Consider the following 24,366-nt stretch of genomic DNA (forward strand, 5'->3'; position numbering starts at 1 on the left):
TTTATTCATTTGAGATTAACAGCTTGGTGTCATATTACTTAATATTGTTTCACAAGCCTTACAGGAAATGGATTATCTTTGAAGAATTATTTAAGCTTGATTTGCATGAAGCTTATAACTGTACACTGTGGTATTTTTTCTATAAGTTAAGCAGTAAGTCTGAGATAACACATGAAATCAAAAGAACTCTGAGATTTTTTAAAAACATAATTATAAAGAAATACTAGCATGGTAAGATTTACTGTTTGTAGTTTTAATCTGTCATTTCCTCTGAAATAACAGGCTGCATTTCACATGTGAACTGAAATTATATGACATCCCAGCTGCTTCCATTAAAACCAGATGCCGTCAGCTCTGACTGTTTATCTGGTCGTGAGAGATGAGCGTGCAGAGCAGCAGCAGCCCCTGCTGTGTCGTCTCGTCTTCACAGTGGGCATGTTATGTGGCTGCTGCACAAGATTCATCCACTCTAATTTGCTCAGGCTCGTAGCTGATTTGTCTGCTTTCTGGAAGTAACCGGCCCTGAGGATGTAAGGTGTGAGCTGGCCTGAGCTGTAGGAGCAGCCAGACCGGAATTAAAGTTTTTGCCATGGGCAGTTTAGAGCTGGTCATCCTTTGTCTGTGCTCATTGAGGGCAGCAGTGTGCAATATCTCAGTTGTCTCATGCGTTTTCTTTGCTTGGTTCTTCTGCTGCAGGTGTGTTTATGGGACCCACGAATCTACCGTTTACCTCACAAGCACCGCCTGCGTTTCCAGGCTTCCCGTCCATGGGCGTGCCTGTGCCCGCGGCACCCGGCCTGGTGGGCAGCTCACTGGGGCCAAGCGCGGGCATGATGGTGGGCGTGCCAGTGCCCAATGGCTTCATGGGCAGCGCACAGACTGCTGTGATGCCGCTGGCGCAGGGCGTGGTCGGGCCCCCAGGGATGGTCGCTCACTTGGGCGCAGCCCAGGGGAAATTTGGCCTGCAGCCAGCTCCGCAGAGCCCATGGAACCTCCCCCAGGTAGGCACTACCCCCCAGCCTCTCCAGAGTCAGACCAGGTCTATCCGGTCAATGGGTTTGTTTGTTTTTAACTCGTAACAATCTGGCAGAAAGAATTGAGTAGGGAGAATGTTATAAAAGGTCAAAACTGTCTCAATAGATAGACAAATGAGCTGCCATTGCTCCTGTATTTAGAACATTCTGTAGAGAATGTCGTGTAGTTTTTCATTTCCGATTCCAGCACAGCTGTAACTGTTGAGTGTCCATATTTGTTTGTGTAACAGCTAGACGTTATCTTGGGCATTTTTTGAAATTAGCGTGCCGAGCCTTAACCCAGCTCCCTGAGAGGGCGTTTATGTCAACAACTTAGACCAATTTATTTTCACTAATAATTTCAAGGGTTCTTGGTAACTTCCACAAATTAGGAAAAAAAAAACCCAGTCTTGCATTCTCACAGCACTATTTCTGAGAGATCTAGGCTGTTCTCCATGGCTACTGTGCATGGATGTATAAAGAATCTTTTTGTTTAAATGTGTTTGTAGAGTTGTATTTCTTATATTATAATCACATTTATGTTTAAAAAGAATACCCACTAGTTCAGGAATTCCCATAAGATACAAGCAAATCCTTATTTGTGTCCTACATCTCATGTTTCGAGATCCCATTTCTGCCTGTTAGTTAAGAGCCAGGAGATGGCATTTAGTGTTTCCTCTTTCAAATCCATTCTGACTTCTCTCTGGCTCTATAGACAGAGACCTCAGATGTAGGTTCATCTCCCACCCTTCTTTGTATGCTTCCTGTTTGATGTTCCTCTGGTATTTGGCTGCCCTTGATTTCTGTTCTCTGCAGCATTCAGAGAATAGGACTGTATATAGTGATTTTTAATTAACATTAGCAAAATCACTGTATAGCCTATGAATATTCCAAGTAATTTTTACTATCACTGTTTAAAGGAGCATTTATATGACATTGATCTCTGCTGTCTGGGCATTTCAAAAATTGTAAGTACCAAATGTCAGTAAGAGCCTTTGTGTGGCCAGAATGCTGGTGCAGACCCTGCTCAGGTTAGAGTGGCCTCTGAACCCGGGTGGTGGGCCGGGGCTTCCCTGCATTATTTCCAGGTGTGCCGAAGGGGATGCTCTGCTCCAGCGCTCCCTGGCGGCATCTGCAGGCCATGGCAGGGGGGTTAAGACATCGTTTAGCACCTGGGAAGAAGTGACCTGCCCCTCCATGATGCTTCATTGGTGACGTGGTTAATATTACTGTCTTTGAGGAACTGTAGACAAATTAACTTTATTAATACAGTTCCACCCTGAGCACAGGTTTTGAATCCACTGTACTTTGTGGTAAATCTCCTTGCCTTTCCTTCACTCCGCATCCGTCTTAGAAGTGAGAAGGAGAAGGCTCAGGAGGCTTGAGCTGCCCTGGTGGTGCTAGTGGTAAAGAATCCACCTGCCAGTGCAGGAGACAGGGGTTCAGTCCCTGGGATGGGAAGATCCCTAGGAGGAGGGCATGGCAACCCACTCCAGTATTCCTGCCTGGAGAATCCTATGGAGAGAGGAGTCTAGTGGACCACCGTCCATGGGGCCGCAGAGTAAGACACGACTGAGCGCGGGAGGCTTATTATGTACACTTACGACTCCAGTCGTATGTGTACACACAAAAAGCAGGTGAAACTCCAGTCTGGAAGAAAAGTACATGTAATCCTGCACCTTTTGTCATATAATGTAAATTAATTTTAGATACTTACGTAGCAAAAGAAAAATAATGCTTTATGACTTTTTAATATTTAGAAAGTATATTGAGGTATTTAAGACTTGAGTAACAGGAGAACAGTTGCCATCATATACAATTCATAATTTTGGAGTATTTTACTTTTAAACATTTCCTTAGTCTTTAGTAGTTAAAGCACTCTCTTCTAGTGTAGTTGAAAGTTGGAGTAGTGTATTCAGATACGAATTCAAAGATTGCCTTGGTACTTTTTTCACTTGTGGTTCATCTTTGGGGGACAAGAAATTGAGTCCAGAAAGTGAATAAATATAAACTGATTTGAGATTACTTGATGGGCAGGGCTAACGTGTGGAAGGAAATGGAGGCCCAGAGAAAGCATTGTGTGGTCGTCTGCTTTTACCCCAGGGCTTGGATTGCTTTTCACATGGATGAAAAGTACTTAGAATGGTTATTACACTTCCGAGTCTGACTGTGTCAGCTTCAGGTAAAGGCTGCCTCTGGGAAAACAGGCTGGCCGTGAACAGTGTGCAGCGGCGGCTGAAGAAACAACGACTGAAGTGAAGGCTTTTCTGTGTTCGCAGGTGAACCAGCAGATGGCTGGCCTGAGCTTGGGTGGCGCGGCCTCGGCAGCGGGCTTCGGGCAGCCGCCCAGCACCTCGGCGGGGGCTGCGGGCTGGCCCGGGGGCTCGTCGGGGCAGACGCTCAGCACGCAGCTGTGGAAGTGAGCCCCCACCGGCATTCCTGCTCAGACACGCCCGGTTCCCCTGTCCATTCATGTACATACATGTTTTTTTCTTTTCCCCCATTTGTTCATATTAAGAGTTACCTGATTGACCGTGTTGGTCTGTACTGATTGAATTTGCTGTGGTGAAAAGCAGGTTGAGAAACCGTTCCATGTCGAGGGCAGCTTTGCTCACAATTCCCAGAATTTCGCAGACACAGTCTCTGGGAAGCTGCTCAGTCAACATGCATAATCAGTTTCCCTCTCGATGAAATTATAGCTCTCATGTTTGCATATAAGGGAAGTAGTTATCATGTTAGTAATACCTCTAACAGTATGAGCCCCACCCCCAGATTAGCCAGTAATCCTGTAGGAAGGTACTGTATGATCAAATGTTTAATCATATAAATAGAATGAATGTCAATGTATCACCGAGCACTGTTTTCTAGTGTATCCAGACTCTTTTATGTCACATTCACCTCACTGTGCTGTTGTTATGATGTGCTTAACAGGGAACGTGGTTAGTGAAAGGAAGATAAACCTGGATGTTATGACATGACTTAGTTTAACACATGTTTGAAGAAGTCAGATTTTACCTGCCTTCCTTGGAAGTGGGGTCTTTTCCTATGTATACACAGTCCTAGCAAGAGACCTTTCTCCGCACTGGATCCAAACAGGGTAACTGAACAAGCCACTCGTCCTTGAGGTGTATCCAGGTTTATGACAGTGATTGTGTTTACATTTTATGGTGCCTAGTACTGACAAATGTCATATCCCTGTATTAAACAGATGAATCCATAGACCTTTTTTTGTGGGTTTTATTTCCTGTGACGTATACTGCCACCAACCTGACAAAAATTACTTCACGTTGCAAAGTCACAAATTGGGAACATATTGTTGACAAAATACTTGTCATCTGTTTCAAAAACCTGTTCAGTTCTAACCAATTATAAGGCCAAACAGGGGGAATACAAGTCAGATTCTCAGAGTGGTACCCTGCGTGCCCTCAGCTGTACTGTACAGAGACTGTCCAGGTCATAGGGGAACATGCAGAACAAATGGAGGCAGGAGCCGAGTCTGCGCCCGCCGCCCCCCACGCCCGAGGCGCAGGGCAGCCCCGTCACACCTCAATCGTCACGGTGTCCAAGTGGTACTTGGGCTCGTTGGCGAGGTTCACCTTCTCCGTCCGAGTGTGCCACACGAGGACCTGGGGAGGAGACCTGGTGGGTAGGCATGCTCAGGCAGGCACACAGCAAGGGCAGGGGCGGGGGAAGGTGGCACAAGTGAAGGGAGTACCTTGGTGCAGTTATTTGCTTTTGGTTCCAGTTCTTCAACGGTCGTGATCTGCCTCAAAAAGTCAGATTCCTGCATCCCCGGCTGGGACCCACGGCGCTTGAATACAGCTTTGGGGTTGGACAAGATGACCTGAAGGCTTACAGCAAATCCTTTGTAAGAAAAGTTAAAAAAAAAGTTTAAGATACTGGTGTACTTAAAGAAAATATATATATATATATATCTGGTCACGTCAGAAGTTGTTTTTTCAGTACATATTTTGAGCCAAGTCTTGGTTCACAGAGTTGAACCAGAGCGTTACCTGCGTGACAGTCTCAGAAGGACAGTCTGCCATTGCACCAGAGTCTGCTGCCCCGATCAGGGTCTGTGCCAGGGTTGCGGAGGGCCAACTGTAAAGTATGAAGTCTGCTCTGTTGATAAGATAGAGGGTGCAATTCATGGAGGTCGTCACACCTCCACTTTCACCCTGTGGGAATGACTGAGGCCTGAACGCAGCTGAAAACCACACAGACTGCCCGTCCCTGGGGGAGTCCCTACCCTACGTGACCTCTGACACCTCCCTGTGTCCCTACCGAAGCCAGCACTGCTCTGATGGCCCTTGCGGTCAGAAGACTGACCAATACAATCAGGTCAGTTAGCTGGGAAATGAATACTCTGTAATAGTAATTTGCTGTAAGTTTTCAGTTTGATTCCATCTGAAGGGAGTTGGGGCTGTAAGTCAGTTCAGGGGAAATCAGGCCATTTGATAAATTTGGTTTCTGTATTTCATTTTTCAGGGATACAAAGTAGTGTCAATTTCCTTAAATGGTTTGGCCTTAATGAAAAGTCATTACTATCTAATCTGTAGTTTAACAAACAGTATTAAAGGCTCAGCCGTTAAGTGTGCCACAAGGCATGTCTGCAAACAGCTGTCACAGACATCATGATTGTTAGATGTCTGTCGCCCGACCTCTGCTCCTCATGCCTAAGCTGACTGTAAAGCCAGGCACCTTCTACAGTTCGGAGGACCAATCTCCAGGAATGTTTTCTTAGCAAGTTTTTGCCCTTCCTTACATGAACTGGATTGATTTATGCTGCTTTTTTGCAAAAGGATAGTTAGCCAAGTATGAGATGACTGCAGTCAGCTGTGGGGGAGCTGTGGGAACACCCAGCGGCATCCTCTTAACCTCTGCAGGTGCCAGCCTGGCCTGACCCATGCTCCCAGCCCCGCTGCCTTTTGGGGAGACACCACTGTGCCACCTACAGACTCAGGCGGGTACAGAGGGCCTGAGTGGGGCGGAACAAGGAGATGATTGCAAATTACAGTCATCCCAGGACCAGCCTGGTGTATCCACCAGTCCCGCAGGGACAGCGTGTCCTGGCAGAACGCGGAGTCAGCAGCCTCCATTTCCTGTGGGTCCCTGTGGCTGAGAACTGGCCCAGCCACTGAGCCTTTCTCGATTTTGAAACTCCATTTCCTCATCCACGAGAGGCGTGACACCCTCTCCCCTCATGTCTGATGTGAAATTAGGGAACAGAAAGACCCCACTAACTGCACAGCTCCGTTCAAAGGACCCTAAAGCACGTAACTGTAAATTCCATTGTAAATATTATTAATATGATGAGAGGAGGTGGCATAGGCCCCCTGCATTTCACCCCACTTTGCTAACAAGTCTGAAGCCTTCCTCAGATGTAGCTCCAACAGCCATGGGTCCCCCAAGAGCCAAAGATTCAAATTAACACAATAGAGTGACTTCTACTCGGTCAACTCAAGAGTAAGAGTTAAAAGGTTTCTGGTTTTCTAAATGTTTTCAATAAGCTTCATCCTCTTTTCCTAATTCAACATCTGCCCTTCTCAAGCAGACTGAAGGTCCTGGTGTATTTCTCACATGGCTTCAAGGTACTGATTTTATTTCCTCATTCTCATAAAAAAAAAAAAAAAAAAAACGGATCCCAATTGTACTGCAGTCACTGTGAAAGTTATATGATGCCACTTTGATCTGTTCCCCTTCATTTTCCCTTACTAACACATTCATCATCATGACCACTGGAGGATTCAGTGTTTTCTCAATTTCCTTAGCTCGGGAATATCCTGCAGGCTCTTAACAGCAGTTATGAGGCAGAGTCCACCCCTCAGGCAGAGGTGGCGGCCAGCGGGAAGCTACATGCTGCTTTGCTGCAAGGCCCTGTCCTGGCCCCACTGGAGTGTGGGGTGTGGGTTGGGGGGCAGTTCACACCCCTCCCCCCTTTGCCAGGCCTTGCTCAGTGAGAAACAGAGCTGAGAACTCGGGGAGGACAAGACACCTGGAAGTCATGGGGCATCACCCTGGGGAGCGGGAGCATGGCTGTCTGCAGAGCACTCGCCCCCAGTCCCACTGGGTCTGCTCAGCAGATGCTGCTGAGACTCCCCGAGGCCAGGCCGGAAACACTGGAAAGAGGTGGGTCAGTCCCTGGAGGCCTCTCGGGGCTGGACTGGCCACATGCCCCACAGCCAGGGTGCAGCGGGCGAGAGCAGGGCACCCAGGAGAGTGCTCGCACGGCCGCTGGTCCACCGTGAGGCCAAAAAAGCGCTAAAAGGAAGCCTGGGCTGGTTTTGCCTACATACCTCAAGGTAAGCCTGGAAAAGAGGAATCTAAGTAACTTAATTGTATCCCAGAAAAAAAGCTAATAGTAAATTACTTATATAATCTACAAACATAATTATATACACACCCATGTGTGTATAGTTACATATGGGTGTGTATTTTTTGTTTTTTTTGTGTGTGCTCGGTCGTGTCCGACTCTTTGCAATCACATGGACTGTAGCCTACCAGGCTCCTCCGTCCATGTAATTTTCCAGGCGAGAATACTGGAGTGAGGTGTCATTTCCTGATCCAGGGGATCTTCCTGACCCAGGGATTGAACCCAAGTCTCCGGCATTGCAGGCACCTGAGCCACCAGGGAAGCCCATGTGTGTGTATATATGTATGTAAAGTACTTATATATACATTTATTTTACTTTCATGTGTGTATGTATGTAAAATAAGTGTATATATAAATACAATCTATTATAAATAACTGAACACATATTTTTTTTCTAGTACCTAACAACCAACTTGTAAATGCCTCAGATACAAAAATGACCAGATGAGCAAAGAAGCAGGAAATTATAATCCCATACTCAGTCAGCAGAAATGGCACAGATGATAGAAGTTAGAACAGGGGTATTAAAACATAAAAACAGTTAAGATGTTCAAAAAGGTAGGGGAAAGGTTAAACATGCTAAATAGAACAAAGTGAGCTCACTCTGATGAAATACAATGTCTGAGATGAAAAATACACTAGGTGAGATTAATATAAGACACTGTAGAATAAAAAATTAATAAATAATAGAAACCTGCCAAAGGAAACACAAAAGGAAAATCACCAACACACACACACACACACACACAAGTCATGGAAACAATGAAAGATGGGAGCAGGAGATAGAAAAAAATATATTTGAAAAACTAGCAACTGAAATGTTTCTAAATTTGAAAAAGGAAAGAATATTTAAGACTTAACACTGTCAACCAACTTGGCCTTAAATTTGTCACGTAGTAAATTCTGCTTAGTCTCAGTCCTGTCTGACTGCGACCCCAGGGGATCTTCCCAACCCAGGGGTCAAACCCAGGTCTCCCGCATTGCAGGTGGATTTTTTGCCAGCTGAGCCACCAGGGAAGCCCAAGAATACTGAAGTGGGCAGCCTATCCCTTCTCCAGTGGAACTTCCCCACCCAGGAATCAAACCAAGGTCTCCTTCATTGCAGGTGGATTCTTTACCAGCTGAGCCACCAGGGACTCCACTCAACACAGCAGAATACACTTTCTTTTCAAGTGCACATGGGATATTATTAAAATAGGCCTTAGTCTGGGCCATAAGTCTTAATTTAAAAGAATGCAAATTGCCCCAAATATTTCTCTAACCATAGTAAAATCAAAATAGAAATCAATAATATACAGATATCTGGAAAATCTCCCAAATATCTGGAAACTAAACCAAATAATTCTAAATACAAATCAAAAAGAAAAAAAATGGGAAAAGAATGGTAAACTGAAAACAAAAACATCAAAATTTGTGAGATGCATCTAAAGCAGTATGTAGATGAAAAATTACTTTTAAAAGCACTAGAGACTTCCCTGGTGGTCTAGTGGCTAAGAATCTTCCTTGCAACGCAGAGGATGCAGATTCAGTCCTTGGTAGGGGAACTGAGATCCCACATGCCGAGAAACACCTAAGCCCGTGCACCACAACTAAAGAATCGTGCACCTCGACAAAGGACCCTGCATAACGCAACAAAGATTTCACAAGCCAAGATGAAGATTCTGCACGCCGCAGCTACGACTCGAGCCGCCAAATAAGTAGTTTTTTTAAAGCAGCAAACGTGTAAAATCTTTTGTTGAGGTAACATTGGTTTGTGATGTTATATTACCATAAGATCAGCAATCCCACTGCTGAGCATATACCTGGAGAAAACTATAATCTGAGGATATATATGCCTCCCCCCTCCCCTGTGTTTGTGTTCGTGCTTGGTTGCTCAGTTGTGTCCGACTCTGCAACCCCAGTGTTCAGAGCAGCACTATTTATAATAGCCAAGGCATGGAAGCAAGCTAAATGTCCACCAACAGAGGGATGGATAAGACGATGTGGTACATACATACAATGGTGTATTAGTCATACAGAGGAGGAGATAATGCCTTTTGCTGCAACATGGATGGACCTAGAGATTATCAGACTGAATCAAGCCAGACAGAGAAAGACAAATAACCATGATATCACCTCTGTGTGGAATGTAAAATATGATACAAATGGACTTATTTACAAAATGAAGATCTGACTCAGGGGCATAGAAAACCAACTTATGGTTACCAAAGGGGAAAGAGGGGAGATAAATTAGGAGTTTGGGATGAACATACATATACTCCTATATATAAAATACATAACCAACAAGGATCTACTGTATGGCCCAGGGAACTGTACTCAATATCTTGTAATAACTTATCCAGAAGAGAATGTAGAATGAAAATATGTATGTTTATAATGGAATCACTAGAAACATGTTTCATGTGTACAACATTGTATTTCAACTTCTGTACACACTACAGTGTGACCGACAAAAAGCTGACCGTCTTTACCCATTTGGTGTTCTCTCTGACTGCCTTCCTCTCTGGAACCACTACTCTGTTCTCTCTATCTGTGTGTTTCTTCCATTTGGTTCATTTGTGTATTTCTAGATTCCACACACTTGAGTGACATCATACCATATTTAAATGTCTTTACCTGACTTACTTCACTTAGCATAATAACCCTCAAAGTCCATCCCATGTCACAAATGGCAGGATTTCATCTTTTTAAAAAAATTTTTAAATAACGGAGTCTATTGTGTGTATATACCACATCTTTATCCATTCATTCACCGAGGGGCGCTTGGGCTATTTTTATATTTTGGCTATTGTAAATAATACTGCCAAGAACACAGGGTTGTGTATGTTTCTTTGAATTAGTGTTTTTGTGCTCCTTGGATAAATATCCAGAAGTAGAATAGCCAGAAGTTAATTATTCTTACTGTTTTTTGTTTTTTTTTTGTTTGTTTGTTTTTTAGGAATCTCCATTCCGTTTTACATACCATAGTTGCTATGGTAGCTGTGCCAATTTACATTCCCACAAACAGTGTGGGAGTGTACCCTTTTCTCCATATGCTTTCCAACATTTGTTTTTCTTGCCCTTTTGGTGATAGCCATTCTAACAGGTGTGAGATGGTATCTCATTGTGCTTTTGATTTGCATTTCCCTAATAATTAGTGATGTTTAACATCTTTTTGTGTGCCTGTTGGTCACCTGTATGTCTACATATCTTCTGCCCAATTTTTAATCAGGATTGTTTTGTTGTTGTTGTTCTTGAGCTGTATGAGTTTTTCATGTATTTTGGATATTAGTGCCTTATCAGATATATGATTTACAGATATCATCTCCCATTTGGTAGGTTGTCTTTTCATTTTGTTGATGATTTCCTTTGCTGTGCAGAAGCTTTCTAGTTGAATATAGTCCCAATTGTTTATTTTTGCCTTTGTTTTCCCTACCTGAGGAAATACATCCAGTAAGATATTGCTAAGATCTATATTAAGAATATACTGCTAAGGTTGCGCCTAAGAGCTTTGTAGTTGCAGACCTTACATTCATGCCTTTAATCCATTTTAGGTTAATTTCGTATATGGTGTAAGATAATGGTCAAGTTTCACTCTTGCATGTCACTATCTAGTTTTCCCAACATCATTTATTAAAGAAACTGTCCTTTCTCCATTTTATGTTCCTTGCTCCTTTGTTATGGGTTAATTGTCCATATACATGTGGATTTATTCCTGGGGCCTCAATTCCATTCCATTATCTATGTGTCTATTTTTCTGCCAATACTATGTTATTTTGATTACTGCAGCTTTATAGTATAATTTGAAATCAGGGAGCATGATACCTCCAGTTTCATTCTTTGTCATTATTTATTTATTTATTTTGGCCATTTGGGCGTCTCTTGTGGATCCATATAAATTTTAGAACTTTTTGTTCTATCCATTTTCTGTGGAAAATGTCATTGGGATTTTGATAGGGATTACATTGAATCTGTAGATTGCTCCTTGTGATTTTAACAGTGTCAATTTTTCCAACCCATGAGCATACATTAACTCCATTTCTTTGCATCTTCTTCAGTTTCTTTCATCAGTGTCTTATAGCTTTCAGTATGCAGGTCTTTTACCTCCTTGGTTAAATTTATTCCAAGGTATTCTTTAAAATTATAAATGGCATTTCTTAATTTCTCTTTCTGATAATTCATTGTTAGTGTATAGAAACACAGCCGATTTCTGTATACTAATTTTGTACACTGAAACTTTACTGTATTCATTTATTACTTCTAATAGTTTTTTTTTTTTTTTTGATGGAGACTTTAGGGTTTTGTATATATAGCTATCATATCTTCTGTAAGTGACCATTTTACTTTTTCCTTTCCAATTTGTGTGCCCTTTATATCTTTTTCTTGACAGCTCTCGCTAGGACTTCTAATACTCTGTTAATAAGAGTGGTGAGAGTGGGCAACCTTGTCTTGTCCTGATCTTTGTGATAGATTTCAGTTTTTCACAACTGAATATAATGTTAGCTGTGGGCTTGACATATATAGCCTTTATTATGTTATTTATGTTCCTTCTATACCCATTTTATTGAGAGTTTTTCTATGGGTGTTGAATTTTGTCAAATGCTTTTTTTGCACCTATTGATTATATATATATATATATATATATATATATATATATATATGTATGTATGTATGTATCTTTCATTTTGTTAAGGAGGTGTATCATGCTGATTGATTTGCAGATGTTGAACCGTTCTTGTATCCTTATAATAAATCCCACTTGATCATGATTTATGATCCTTTTAATGTAGTTAGTGTGCTAATACTTTGTTGAGATTTTTTGCATCTGTGCTCATAAGATACTGGCCTGTAATTTTCATTTTTGTCTGTTTCTCTTTTTGGTTTGGGGAACAGGATAATGTTGACTTTATTATTAAGTTATGCAGCATTCCTTCCTCTTCAAGTTTCTTGGGAAAAATTTGAGAAGCACAGGTATTAAATCTTCTTGGAATTTTTGGTAGAATTCTCCTGTGAAGCCATTTGGTTCTGGAGTTTTGTTTTCTTGATGACGGTTCAATCTCCTTCCTAGTGATTGGCCTATTCATAGTTTCTGTGTCTTCATGATCCAGTCTTGGAAGGTTATATGATTCTAAGAATTCATCCATTTCTTCTAGGTCAACCAATGTGTTGACATACAGCTATTTATAGTATTCTCTTATAATACTTTTTATTTCTGTTGTATTCTTTGCAATTTCTTCTCTTTCATTCCTGAGTTTATTTATCTGAGCCTTTTCTCTCTTTTTTTAAGTGAGTATAGCTAAAGGTTTGCTTTTTTTTTTTTTTACATTTTCAAAGAATCAGCTCTTAGTTTCCTTGATCTTGTCTATTGTCTTGAAAGTCTGTATTTCATTTATTTCCACTATGATCTTCACTGTCTCCTTATTTCTGCTCACTCTGGGCTTTATTTGTTCTTTTTCTAGTTCACTTATGTATAAGGTTAAATTGTTTGAGTTTTTCTTGTTTCTTGAGACAGGTTTATATTGCTATAAAATTCCCTCCTATGCTGTTTTACTGCATCCCATAGATTTTGGTACTTTCATCTTCATTTGTCTTCAGATATTTCAAAATTTCTCCCTTGCTTTCCTCATTGACCCAAGAGTTATTCAGTAGCATGTTCTGAAATCTCCACATATTTGTCATTTTTCCAGCTTTCTGCTTATAGTTGACTTCTAGTTTCATACCATTCTGATCAGAAAAGATGCTTGTTATGATTTCAGTATTCTTAATTGAGACTTGTTTTGTGTCCCAACATATGATCTCTCCTTGAGAATGTTCCATGTGCACGTGAGAAGAGTGTGCATTCTGCTACATTTGGATGGAATAGTGTGTATAAGTTTATAAAGTTTATCTGGTCTAATATTTCACTTAAGGCTGCTATTTCCTTGTTGACTTTTTGTCTGGATGATTTACCCACTGATGTAAGTGGAGTGTTAAAGCCTCCTACTATTATTGTGTTGGTGTCAGCAACACAATAATTTTTCAGTTCAGTTCAGTTGCTCAGTTGTGTCCGACTTTTTGCGACCCCATGAATCACAGCACACCAGGCCTCCCTGTCCATCACCAACTCCCGGAGTTCACTCAGACTCACGTCCATTGGGTCAGTGATGCCATCCAGCCATCTCATCCTCTGTCATCCCCTTCTCCTGCCCCCAATCCCTCCCAGCATCAGAGTCTTTTCCAATGAGTCAACTCTTTGCATGAGGTTGCCAAAGTACTGGAGTTTCAGCTTTAGCATCATTCCTTCCAAAGAAATCCCAGGGCTGATCTCCTTCAGAATGGACTGGTTGGATCTCCTTGCAGTCCAAGGGACTCTCAAGAGTCTTCTCTAACACCACAGTTCAAAAGCATCAATTTTTTGGCACTCAGGTTTCTTCACAGTCCAACTCTCACATCCATACATGACCACAGGAAAAACCATAGCCTTGACTAGACAGACCTTTATTGGCAAAGTAATGTCTCTGCTTTTCAATATGCTATCTAGGTTGGTCATAATTTTTCTTTCAAGATTATTTTATATTTTCTGGTACTTCTATGTTAGGATACACACACACACACATCCATTATGTTTTCTTGAATTGTTTCTTTTATCATTATATACTGTCCATCTTTGTCTCTTCTTGCCACTTTTGGCTTGAAGACTAGTTTAGCTGAGAGGGGAGTATGGCTACACCTGGTTTCTTTTGACTGATTTTGCTTTGAGTATTATCTTTCATTCCTTCACTTTGAGCCTGTGTTTGTCTTTAGAGCTGAGGTGAGTCTCTTGGAGACAGTATATACTTGGGTCTTATTTTTAATCCATCCAACCACTCTGTGTCTTTTGACTGGTGAATTCACTTCATTTGCATATAGGGTAATTAATGAATGAGGACTTAGTACTGCCATTTTAATCTTTTGTTTCTCATTGCTCTATATCTCCATGTTGCTTTCTCTTTATATTTGTCTGCCATTTTAGTTTGGTGGTTATCTAAGATGTTTTTCTCAGTTCCTCCTTTTTTATGTCTGTGCTTCTGCTCTACATTTATGTTTTGTGGTTACAATGAAAATTGTATGAAATGTCTCAAATGTAAAGTAATCCATTTTCTTCTATTTGCATCTTATCTTCATTTGCCTATACCATTCCATTCTTTTTCTCTTCCTCTTTTATGTTTTTGTCTTAAACTGTGTGTTCAGTCACTAAGTCATGTCCGACTCTTTGCAAGCCCATCGATTGCAGCATACCAGACTTCCCTGTCCTTCACTATCTCCCGGAGTTTGCTCAAATTCATGTCTGTTGAATCAGTGATGTTATTTAACCATCTCATCTTTTGCCTGCCCCCTTCTTTGGCCTTCAATCTTTGCCAATATCGGAATCTTTTCCAATGAGTTGGCACTTCACATCAGGTGGCCAAAGTATTAGAACTTCAGCATTAACAGCAGTCCTTCCAATGAATATTTACGGTTGATTTCCTTTAGGATTGACTGGTTTGATCTCCTTGCTTTCCAAGGGACTCTCAAGAGTCTTGTCCATCATCATAGTTTGAAAGTATCAATTATTTGGTGCTCAGCCTTCTTGATGGTCCAACTCTCACATCCATACATGACTACTAGGAAAACCAATAGCTTTGACTCTAGAGACCTTTGTCAGCAAAGTGATGTCTCTGCTTTTTAATATGCTGTCTAGGTTGGTCATAACTTTCCTTGCAAGGAGCATCTTTTTAAATTTTATGGCTGTGGTCACTGTCCACAGTGATTTTGGAGCCCCCCAAAAGAAATTCTGTCACTGTTTTCACCTTTTTCCCTTTAATTACCATGAAGTTGTGGGAACAAATGCCATGATCTTAGTTTTCGAATGTTGAGTTTCAAGCCAACTCTTTCATTCTCCTCTTTCACTTTCATCAAGAGGCTCTTTAGTTCCTCTTCACTTTATGCCATTAGAGTGGAGTCATCTGCATATCTAAGGTTCTTGATATTCCTGGCAATCTTGATTCCAGCTTGTGATTCATCCTGGCATTTCGTATGATGTACTCTGCATACAAATTAAATAAACAGGGTGACAGTATACAGCCTTGTCATATTCCTTTCCCTATTCAGAACCAGTCAGTTGTTCCACATAAGGTTATAACTGTTGCTTCTTGACCTGTGTACAGGTTTCTCAGGAGGCACCTAATGAGCTGTGGTGTTCCCATCTCTTTAAGAATTTTAACAGTGTGTTGTGGTCCACACAGTGAAAGGCTTTAACATAGTCAATGAAGCAGAAGTAGATGTTTTTCTGGAATTCCCTTGCTTTCTCTATGATCCAGTTGTTGGCAATTTGATCTTTGTTTCCTCTGCTTTTCTAAATCCAGCTTGTACATCTGGAAGTTCTCGACTTAAGTACTGCTGAAACCTAGCTTGAAGGATTTTGAGCGTAAACTTACTATCATGCAAAATGAGTGCAATTGTACAGTAGTTTGAACATTCTTTGGCTTGCCCTTCTTTGGAATCGGGATGAAAACTGACCTTTTCCAGTCCTGTGGCCACTGCTGAGTTTTCCAAATTTGCTGACATATTGAGTCCAACACTTTAAAAGCATCATCTTTTAGGATTTGAAATAGCTTAGCTGAAATTCCATCACCTCCACTAGCTTTACTGGTAGTAATGCTTCTTAAGGTCCACTTGACTTCACACTCTAGGATGTCTGGCTCTAGGTGAGTGACCACACCATCGTCGTTATCTGGGTCATTAATACTTTTTTTGTACAGTTCTTCTGTGTTTTCTTGCTACCTCTTCTTAATCTCCTCTGCCTCTGTTAGGTCCTTGCCATTTCTGTGTTTTATTATGTCCATCTTTGCATGAAATGTTCCCTTGGTATTTCTAATTTTCTTAAAGAGCTCTCTAGTCTTTCCTATTCTATTGTTTTCCTCTGGTTCTTTGCATTGTTCATTGAAGAAGGTCTTCTTATTCTCCTTGCTATTCTCTGGAACTTTGCACTCAGTTAGGTATATCTTTCCCTTTCTCCCTTGCATTTTGCATCTCTTCTTTCCTCAGCTATTTGTAAAGGCTCTTCATAAAACCACTTTGCCTTCTTGCATTTCTTTTTCTTTGGGATGGTTTTGGTCACTGTCTCCTGTACAGTGTTATGAACCTCTATCCATAGCTCTTCAGGCACTCTGTCTATCAGATCTAATCCCTTGAATCTGTTTCTCACTTTCACTGTATAATCATAAGGGATTTGATTTAGGCCATACCTGAATGGTCTAGTGGTTTTTCCTACTCTTTTCAATTTAAGTCTGAATTTTGCAATAAGGAGCTTTAGCTCTGAGCCACAGTCAGCTCTAGATCTTGTTTTTGCTTACCGTATAGAGCTTCTCCATTCTCAGCTGCAAAGAATATAATCAGTCTGAATTCGGTATTGACCATTTGGTGATGTGCATGTGTAGAGTCGTCTCTTGTGTTGTTGTAAGAGGGTGTTTTCTATGACCAGTGTGTTCTCTTGGCAAAACTCTGTTAGCCTTTGCCCTGCTTCATTTTGTACTCCAAGGCCAAACTTGCCTGTTACTCCAGGTATCTCTTGACTTCCTACTTTACACCCCAACCCCCTATGATGAAAAGGACATCTTTTTTTGGTGTTAGTTCTAGAAGGTCTTGGATGTTTTCATAGAACCGTTTAACTTCAGATTCTTTGGCATCAGTGGTTGGGGGCACAGACTTGGATTACTATGTTGCTAAATGGTGTGCCTTGGAAATGAACTGAGATCATTCTGTCGTTTGAGACAGCACCCAAGTACTGCATTTCAAACTCTTGTTGACTATGTGGGCTACTCCATTTCTTTTAAGGGATTCTTGCCCACAGTAGTATATATAGCGGTTATCTGAATTTAATTGACCCATTCTCGTCCATTTTAGTTCACTGATTCCTAAGATGTTGATGTTCACTCTTGCCATCTCCTGCTTGACCACATCCAATTTATCTTGATTCATGGACCTAACATTCCAGGTTTTTATGCAATATTGTTCTTTACAGCATCAGATTTCACTTTCACCACCAGACACATCCATAGCTGAGCATCATTTCTGCTTTGGTCCAGCAGCTTCATTCTTTCTGGGGCTATTAGTAATTGCCCTCCACTCTTCCCCAGTAGCATACTGTACCTGTCAACCTGGGGGACACATCTTCCAGTGTCATATCTTTTTGCCTTTTCATACTGTTCATGGCGTTCTCCTGGCAAGAATACTGGAATGATTTGCCATTCCCTCCTCCAGTGGACCATGTTTTTCCAGAACTCTCCGCTATGACCTATCCATCTTGGGTGGCCCTCCATGGCATGGCTCATAGCTTCATTGAGTTATGCAAGCCCCTTCGCCAGGACAAGGCTGTGATCCACGAAGGGGTGTCCCAAATTATCCCTCTTAATATTGTGAGTTCCTTTCCACTGAGATAGTTACAGTTATTTTACAGTTTCTCCTCTATAATCTTTATGCTATATTTGTTTAACAACCTATCCTGATTCAGAAGTTGCAATTTTCTGATTCTATTTATTGCCATAGTCAAAAAGCTCCTTTTCAGCATGTCTTGTAAGGCATATCTAATTAGCATGAAGTCTCTCAGCTTTTTGTTTCTCTGGGAATTTCTTTACTTCTCCTTTGCTGGATAGAATTGGCTGCCAATTTTACTATCTTTCGATATTTTGAGTATGCCATTCCACTCTGTCCTGCCTTGTGGTTTCTCCTGAGAAATCTGCTGGTAGCCTACTGAGGGTTCCTTTGTAGATGACCATCCTTTTTCCCCTGGCTGCCTTTAAAATTTCTTTTTGTCACTGACTTTGCACAGTTTTAATATAATGTGTCTCGGAGACAGTCTTTTTGCATTGAGGTAACTAAGTGTTCTCTTAGCTTTATAGACTTGTATACCCCATTCCTTCTGAGGTTTGGGACATTCTCAGCTATTATTCCCTTAAAAAACTCTTTGCTCCCTTCTCCCTCTGGGATACCCATCACCATAACATTCCCCTTCCTAAAAGTGTAGGACAGTTCTCACAGAATTTCTTCATTTTTTTCTTTTTAGATCTTATTTCTGTTTCCTCTTCTACTTGTATCGTTTCTGCTCATGTCTCCAGGCTCACTAATTCTCTCTTCCATGCAGTCTGCTGTATTTCCAGTTCCTTCTAATGTGTTCTTTATCTCCTTTATTGAGTTCTTCAACTCCAGAATATTCATTTAGTTCTTTTTTTAGAGTTTCAGTCTCTCTGGTGAAGTGTTCTGTGTGTTAACTTTATTCCTTAGCTCAGTAAACTGCCTTTCTGAGTTTTTCTGGTAGCTCGCTGAATCTCTCCATGAAAACTATTTTGAATTCTCAGTCCATTAGACTGCAGTATTTTATGATTTTAATTTTGGTTTCTGGAGATCTGTTTTCTTTTTGTGAGGTTGTTACCATGCTTCTTAATGGTACTTGATAAGTTGTTCATTTGTTGGCACATTTAAACTAGTGAACACCTTTCTTATTTAGGTAAAGCTTTTTGAAAGTTGATTCCAACAATTTGACAGGTTAGAAATGAGAGGCCTTTCTTTGGTTTTTAGTAGGTGGCCCAAGTTTCTGGCCTCTCTCACCTTGGATTCCTCTGTATTTGAGAGTCGGCACTTCCCACCTCCGTTGCCTCTGCCAGAGCTGTCCCCAGACCCTTGTTGCTGCTGTGTCTCTGGGATTGCTGGTTTCATGCTGTTGCCTTCATCGCTGCTGTCCCTTGCATCACAACTTGGGGCACTGATAACCCAGCAACTTGATGCTGCCTCCACTGCATCCAGGGTTGCCTGAGCCGCAGGCTCTACAGCAGTGAGGGGGTGATAGAGAGTTGGGAGCCGGGGAGTTGGGGCTGCGGAAGCCTTTGCCATGTAAGGGGTGGCTAGGGAGGTGCAGCTGCAGGCAGGGGACTAGAGTTGCAGATGCTGTGGAGGGATGCTGCCACTCCTGCCTGGTTTCCTGCAGCCAAGGGCCCTGCTGCACTGGGACTCCAGGTTCGTGTACACTGATGTCCCTGCTGCTACTGGTTCTCTGGGGATGAAGGCTCACCTGCAGTGGTCAAAGGGTCAGGATCGTAGGCTCCACCTACCTCTAGATAAACAGGTGTCTGGGACTCTTTGGCATCCTGGTATGTTGGGCAGAGGAAACCTTGTTGAATTATGGATGTTTTATTGGTTGTAGACTGAGGGAGAGAAAGGGAGTGTGTCACACTCCTGTGATGCTGACACTAGGCACTAAAGATTTTTATTAGACAAGAAGATCTCAACTCAGTGACCTGACCACTGGTCTTTATGCACTAGAAAAAGAAGAGGAAATAAAATCCAAAGTGAATAGAAAAAAAGGTACTAATAAATATGATCTGAAATTACTAAAATACAAGTATAAAACAACAAAGAAAATCAGTGAAATCAGAACCATGTCCTTTGAGGGGGGAACTCAGTAAAACTGATCAATATCTATTTTTACTTATCAAGAAAAAATAAGACAAATTATCAATGCCAAGAATGAGAGAGGAGTATCAATACAGATTCTACAAACATTAAAATGATACTGAGGGTATTATGAACAACTTTATGGAAGTAAATTTCACAGCTTAGATAAAAATGGGCAAATTCCTTGAAAGGCACAAGCCATCAAGCTCAGTCATGGAAAATAATCTGAATAGTCCTGAATCAATGAAAGAAGTTAAGTTTATAGTTAAAATCTTCTCACCAAAACAAAAAAAGCAAAAAAGACCTTCCAGGCCCAGACAACTTCATTGGTGATTTCTACCGAATGTTTAAGTAAGAAATAATACAAGTTTCCCAGAGAATGGGAAGGTGAGAATACTTTTCAAATTCCTGATGCCAGAGTCAAACAGAAATGTTACAAGGAAACTACAGACTAGCAGCCCTCATGAACACAGAGAAATTCTTAAAAGTTCTAACAAATTGAATCCAAAAATTTAAAAGATAAATGGTCAGTTTTCATTCTAATCCCAAAGAAAGGCAGTGCCAAAGAATGTTCAAACTATCGTACAAATGTGCTCATTTCACATGCCAGTAAATGCTCAAAATCTTTAAAGCTAGGCTTCAACAGTACATAAACCAAGAAATTTCCAGATGTACAAGCTGGATTTAGAAAAGGCAGAGGGACCAGAGATCAAATTGCCAATGTTTGCTGGATCATGGAGAAAGCAGGGGAGTTCTGGAAAAACATCTGCTTCATTAACTATGCAAAAGCTTTTGACTTTGTGGATCACAACAAATTGGAAAATTTTTACCTGTCTCCTGAGAAACTTGTATGCAGGTCAAAATTTAACAGAACTGGACATGAAACAACAGACTAGTTCAAAATTGAGAAAGGAGCAAGACCGTATATTGTCATCCTGCTTATTTAACTTATATTCAGAGTACATCATGTGAAATGCTGGCTGGATGACTCACAAGCTGGAATCAAGACTGCCAGGAGAAATATCAACAGCCTCAGATATGCAGGTGATACCACTATAATGGCAGAAAGCGAAGAGGAACTAAAAAGCTTTTTGGTGAGGGTAAAAAAGGAGAGTGAAAGAGCTAGCTTGAATCCTAATGTTAAAAAAACTAAGATCATGGCATACAGTCCCATCACTTCATGGCAAATAGAAGAGGAAAAAACAGAAGCAGTGACATATTTTTTCTTGGGCCCCAAAATTACTGTGGATGGTGACTATAGGCATGAAATTAAAAGATACTTCTCCTTGAAAAGAAAAGCTATGACAAACCTAGACAGTATATTAAAAAGCAGAGACCCTCACTTTGCCAATGAAGGACTGTGTAGTCAAAGCTATGGTTTTTCTGGTAGTCATGTACAGATATGAGAGTTGAACCATAAAGAAGGCTGAGTGCCCAAGAATTTTATGCTTTCTAATTACAGTGCTGGAGAAGACTCTTGAGAGACCCCTGGACTGCAAGGAGATCAAACCAGTTAATCTTAAAGGAAATCAACCCTAGATATTCATTGGAAGGACTGTCACTGAAGCTGAAGCTCCAATACTTTGACCACTTGATACGAAGAGCCAAATCACTGGAAAAGACTCTGATGCTGGGAAAGATCAAAGGTCAAAGGAGAAAGGGGTGGCAGAGGATGAGATAGTTAGATAGCATCACCGAATCAATGGACATGAATTTGAACAATTTCTAGGAGATAATGGAGGACAGTGGAGCCTGGTGTGCTGTAGTCCATGAAATCACAGAGTCCAACATGACATAGCAATTGAACAACAACAAATCATGACCAAATGAGGCTTATTTCAAGACTGCAATGTTAGTTTAACCTTACATAGAATCAATCAATGTAACTCATCAAATTAAGAGACTAAAAAAAAAAATACATCTGATTATCTCGATAGGTGAAAAAAATGCACTTGACAAAATCTAACCTCTAATCACGATTTTAGAAAAGCCTCTCAGCAAAATAAAAATAGAAACGAATTTCCTCAACTTGATAAAGGGCAACTACAAAAAACCTACCACCAACATTATACCCAGTGGTGAAAGATTGGTGTTAATTAAACCACTGAAGGTTGAATGAAGCAAGATGTCTGTTCATGACCTTTATTCAACAGTATCCCGAAGGTTCTAGTCTTTGCAATAAAGGAAAGAAAGAAAGAAGGTAGAAAGGAAAGGGCAGACAAACCGGAAAGGAAAATCAAATTCCAGGAAACATCTTCTTCCCCACTCAGGCATCTTTAATAGCATCAATTGTGGACTTAGTCTCCCCAGCATGTACTTGTCTCACCAGCACATTCTCTCTTTTCTAACTAAACATAATCTAATTTCAGTAGGGTTCCTACAAAATAAAACTGTTTCCAGTTCCCGAAAGATTGGTCTTGGCAACAATTTCTCTATTGTCTGGTCACAAGGTAGATACTACAAGTTTGTTTTTTTCTTGAACAGTTGCTGTGGTCAGTTGTCCTAGAACACTGGGCTTTTGGTGCACTTCTGCTGTTGCCAGTAGGTATCAGGTACTTTCAAAAGTCTCTCTCCCCACTTTAAACAATAATAAGAAGAAAAGATTCTAAGTTCTCACTTAAACTGAACACACACAAGAGTCTCAGAAAAATTGCCTGAGAAAGACAGATACATCCGACAACTCTTCTGTCTGAGGTGGCTCACTCTTATCATAGATCTTCCCAGCAAATCTCACACTGCCTTCCGCAGTGCTGTGTGTGTGTGTGGGGTGGGGGGGGGGGGGGGCGGGGGAGGGGGTGGAATCTTCCCTACTCTCCTTTTATTGAGATACAATTCATATACTGAAAATGACCTTTTTAAAGGATACAAATTCAGTGGGTTTGGTTCTGGGCACTTTTTTTTTTTTTTTTGGTAAAGACTTTTCATAGTGTTTTTAAATCAGGAAGTGTAAATCTTCTAACTTTGTTCTTTTTCAAGATCGCTTTGGTTCTTGAGTCCCTTGCTTTCCCATATGAATTTTAAGATCACCATGTAAGTTTCTGCAAAACAATGGCAGCCAAAATTTTGAGAAGAACTGCATTGACTGTATGAACTTCGGGAATAATGCCATTTTGGTAATATTAATAAATCTTCCCCATAACATTAAGTCTTCTAAATCCATGAACATAACATGTCTCTCCATTTAGTTTTTCATTGATTTCTCTCCATGATGTTTACAGTTTCCAGTATACAAATCTAATACTTCGTTTGTTTATTACTAAGTATTTTATTACTTCTGAGACTTTTATGAATGAAGTTGTTTTTAAATTTCATTTTCAGATTGTACAGTTGTACAGAAATACAACTGGTACACATACATTGATCTTACATCCAGCAAACTTGATAAATTCATTTTAGACTATTGGTTGTGTGTGCGCGTATGTGTGTATGCATGCACATGTGTGTATTTCTGAGGATTTACTGTGTAAGAGATTGTTTTATTATGTAAAAGATCTCCCTTTTTAACTTGGATGCCTTTTATTAATTTCTCTCACCTAATATTCCTGTAATTTATAGTTCAACGGTGTCAAGAGGGGTCATCCTTGTCCTGTTCTTGAACTGAGATGAAAAACTTTGATTTTTCAACTCGAGTTGAATTTTTTTTTTATAAACACTATTTATCAAGTTGAGAAAGTTCCTTTCCATTCCTCAGTTATTGACCTTCTAGTGTTTTGATAATGAGAAAATGTTGAACTTTGTCACATCATTTTCCTGCATTTATTGATTTATGTGGCTTTTGTACCTTATTCTATTGACATAGTATATTACATTTATTGGCTTCTGCACATGAACTAATCTTACACTCCAAGGATAAATTCCACCTGGTCATGGTGTACAATTCTTCTTATATGTTGCTGGATTAACTCTACTAGTACTTTGTTTAGGAATTTTGCATCCATATTCATAAAGAATATTAATCTACAAGTTTTTTCCTTTGTGCTGCCTGGTTTTTGAATCAGGGTCTGAAGTGACTTAGCAACAGCAGCAGCAGCAGCACTGGCCTGATAGAATGACTTCAAATGTGTTCCTGCATTGTTTTTTTTGGAAGTGTTTGTGAAGGGTTTTTCTTAACTATTCTTTAAATGTTTGGTAGAATTTACCAGTGAAGCTGTCTAGAACTGAGGTTTTTTTCCTGTGAGAAGTTCTTATTGCTAACTTGATATGTCTTACAGGCTTATTCAGATTTTCTATTTCGAGTCAGATTTAATAGTCTTTTGGTGAATTTGCCCATATCATTAAGGTTATCTAATTTGTTGACATACAGCTTTTCATAGTTTTCTCTTATAATAAAAATAAAGTCTGTAAGGTTGGTAGTCATGTCCCTGTTTTCATCCCTGATTCTTGTAATACAACATTTCTCTTCTCTTTCCTGGGGCAGTCTAACTAAATATTTGTCAATTCTGTTGATGCTTTTCAAGAACAAACTTTTGATTTTGTTGATATGCTCAGTTGCTTTTCTATTCTCTATATGTTATTTTTTTCTCTAATTCTATTTCCTTCCTGTTGCTTATTTGG

At 40.6% G+C, this 24,366-nt stretch overlaps 2 protein-coding genes across 7 annotated transcripts in view; one reads left to right on the plus strand and one right to left on the minus strand.

The window, feature by feature from the left end:
• The window catches only part of SMAP1 (small ArfGAP 1), a 190,218-nt gene extending 185,984 nt beyond the window's left edge, over nucleotides 1-4,234 (plus strand). For 4 of the 6 annotated variants that reach the window (XM_027550875.1, XM_027550873.1, XM_027550878.1 and 1 more), the window contains 2 exons: nucleotides 697-1,001; nucleotides 3,293-4,234. In XM_027550875.1, the coding sequence (XP_027406676.1) occupies nucleotides 697-1,001; nucleotides 3,293-3,436 (449 nt within the window). In that variant the 3' untranslated portion in view covers nucleotides 3,437-4,234. The remainder of the gene's footprint in view (nucleotides 1-696; nucleotides 1,002-3,292) is intronic. The other 2 variants (XM_027550874.1, XM_027550876.1) reach the window with 1 other exon arrangement.
• Nucleotides 4,233-24,366, minus strand: part of B3GAT2 (beta-1,3-glucuronyltransferase 2) — a 93,847-nt gene continuing 73,713 nt past the window's right edge. The window contains exons 3-4 of the mRNA XM_027550879.1: nucleotides 4,729-4,877; nucleotides 4,233-4,639 (exon numbers count right to left, since the gene is read on the minus strand). Coding sequence (XP_027406680.1) covers nucleotides 4,553-4,639; nucleotides 4,729-4,877 — 236 coding nt within the window. The 3' untranslated portion in view covers nucleotides 4,233-4,552. The remainder of the gene's footprint in view (nucleotides 4,640-4,728; nucleotides 4,878-24,366) is intronic.

The sequence above is a fragment of the Bos indicus x Bos taurus genome, chromosome 9 (genome assembly GCF_003369695.1).
Source record: "Bos indicus x Bos taurus breed Angus x Brahman F1 hybrid chromosome 9, Bos_hybrid_MaternalHap_v2.0, whole genome shotgun sequence".
In the NCBI taxonomy this organism is placed as follows: Eukaryota; Metazoa; Chordata; class Mammalia; order Artiodactyla; family Bovidae; genus Bos; species Bos indicus x Bos taurus.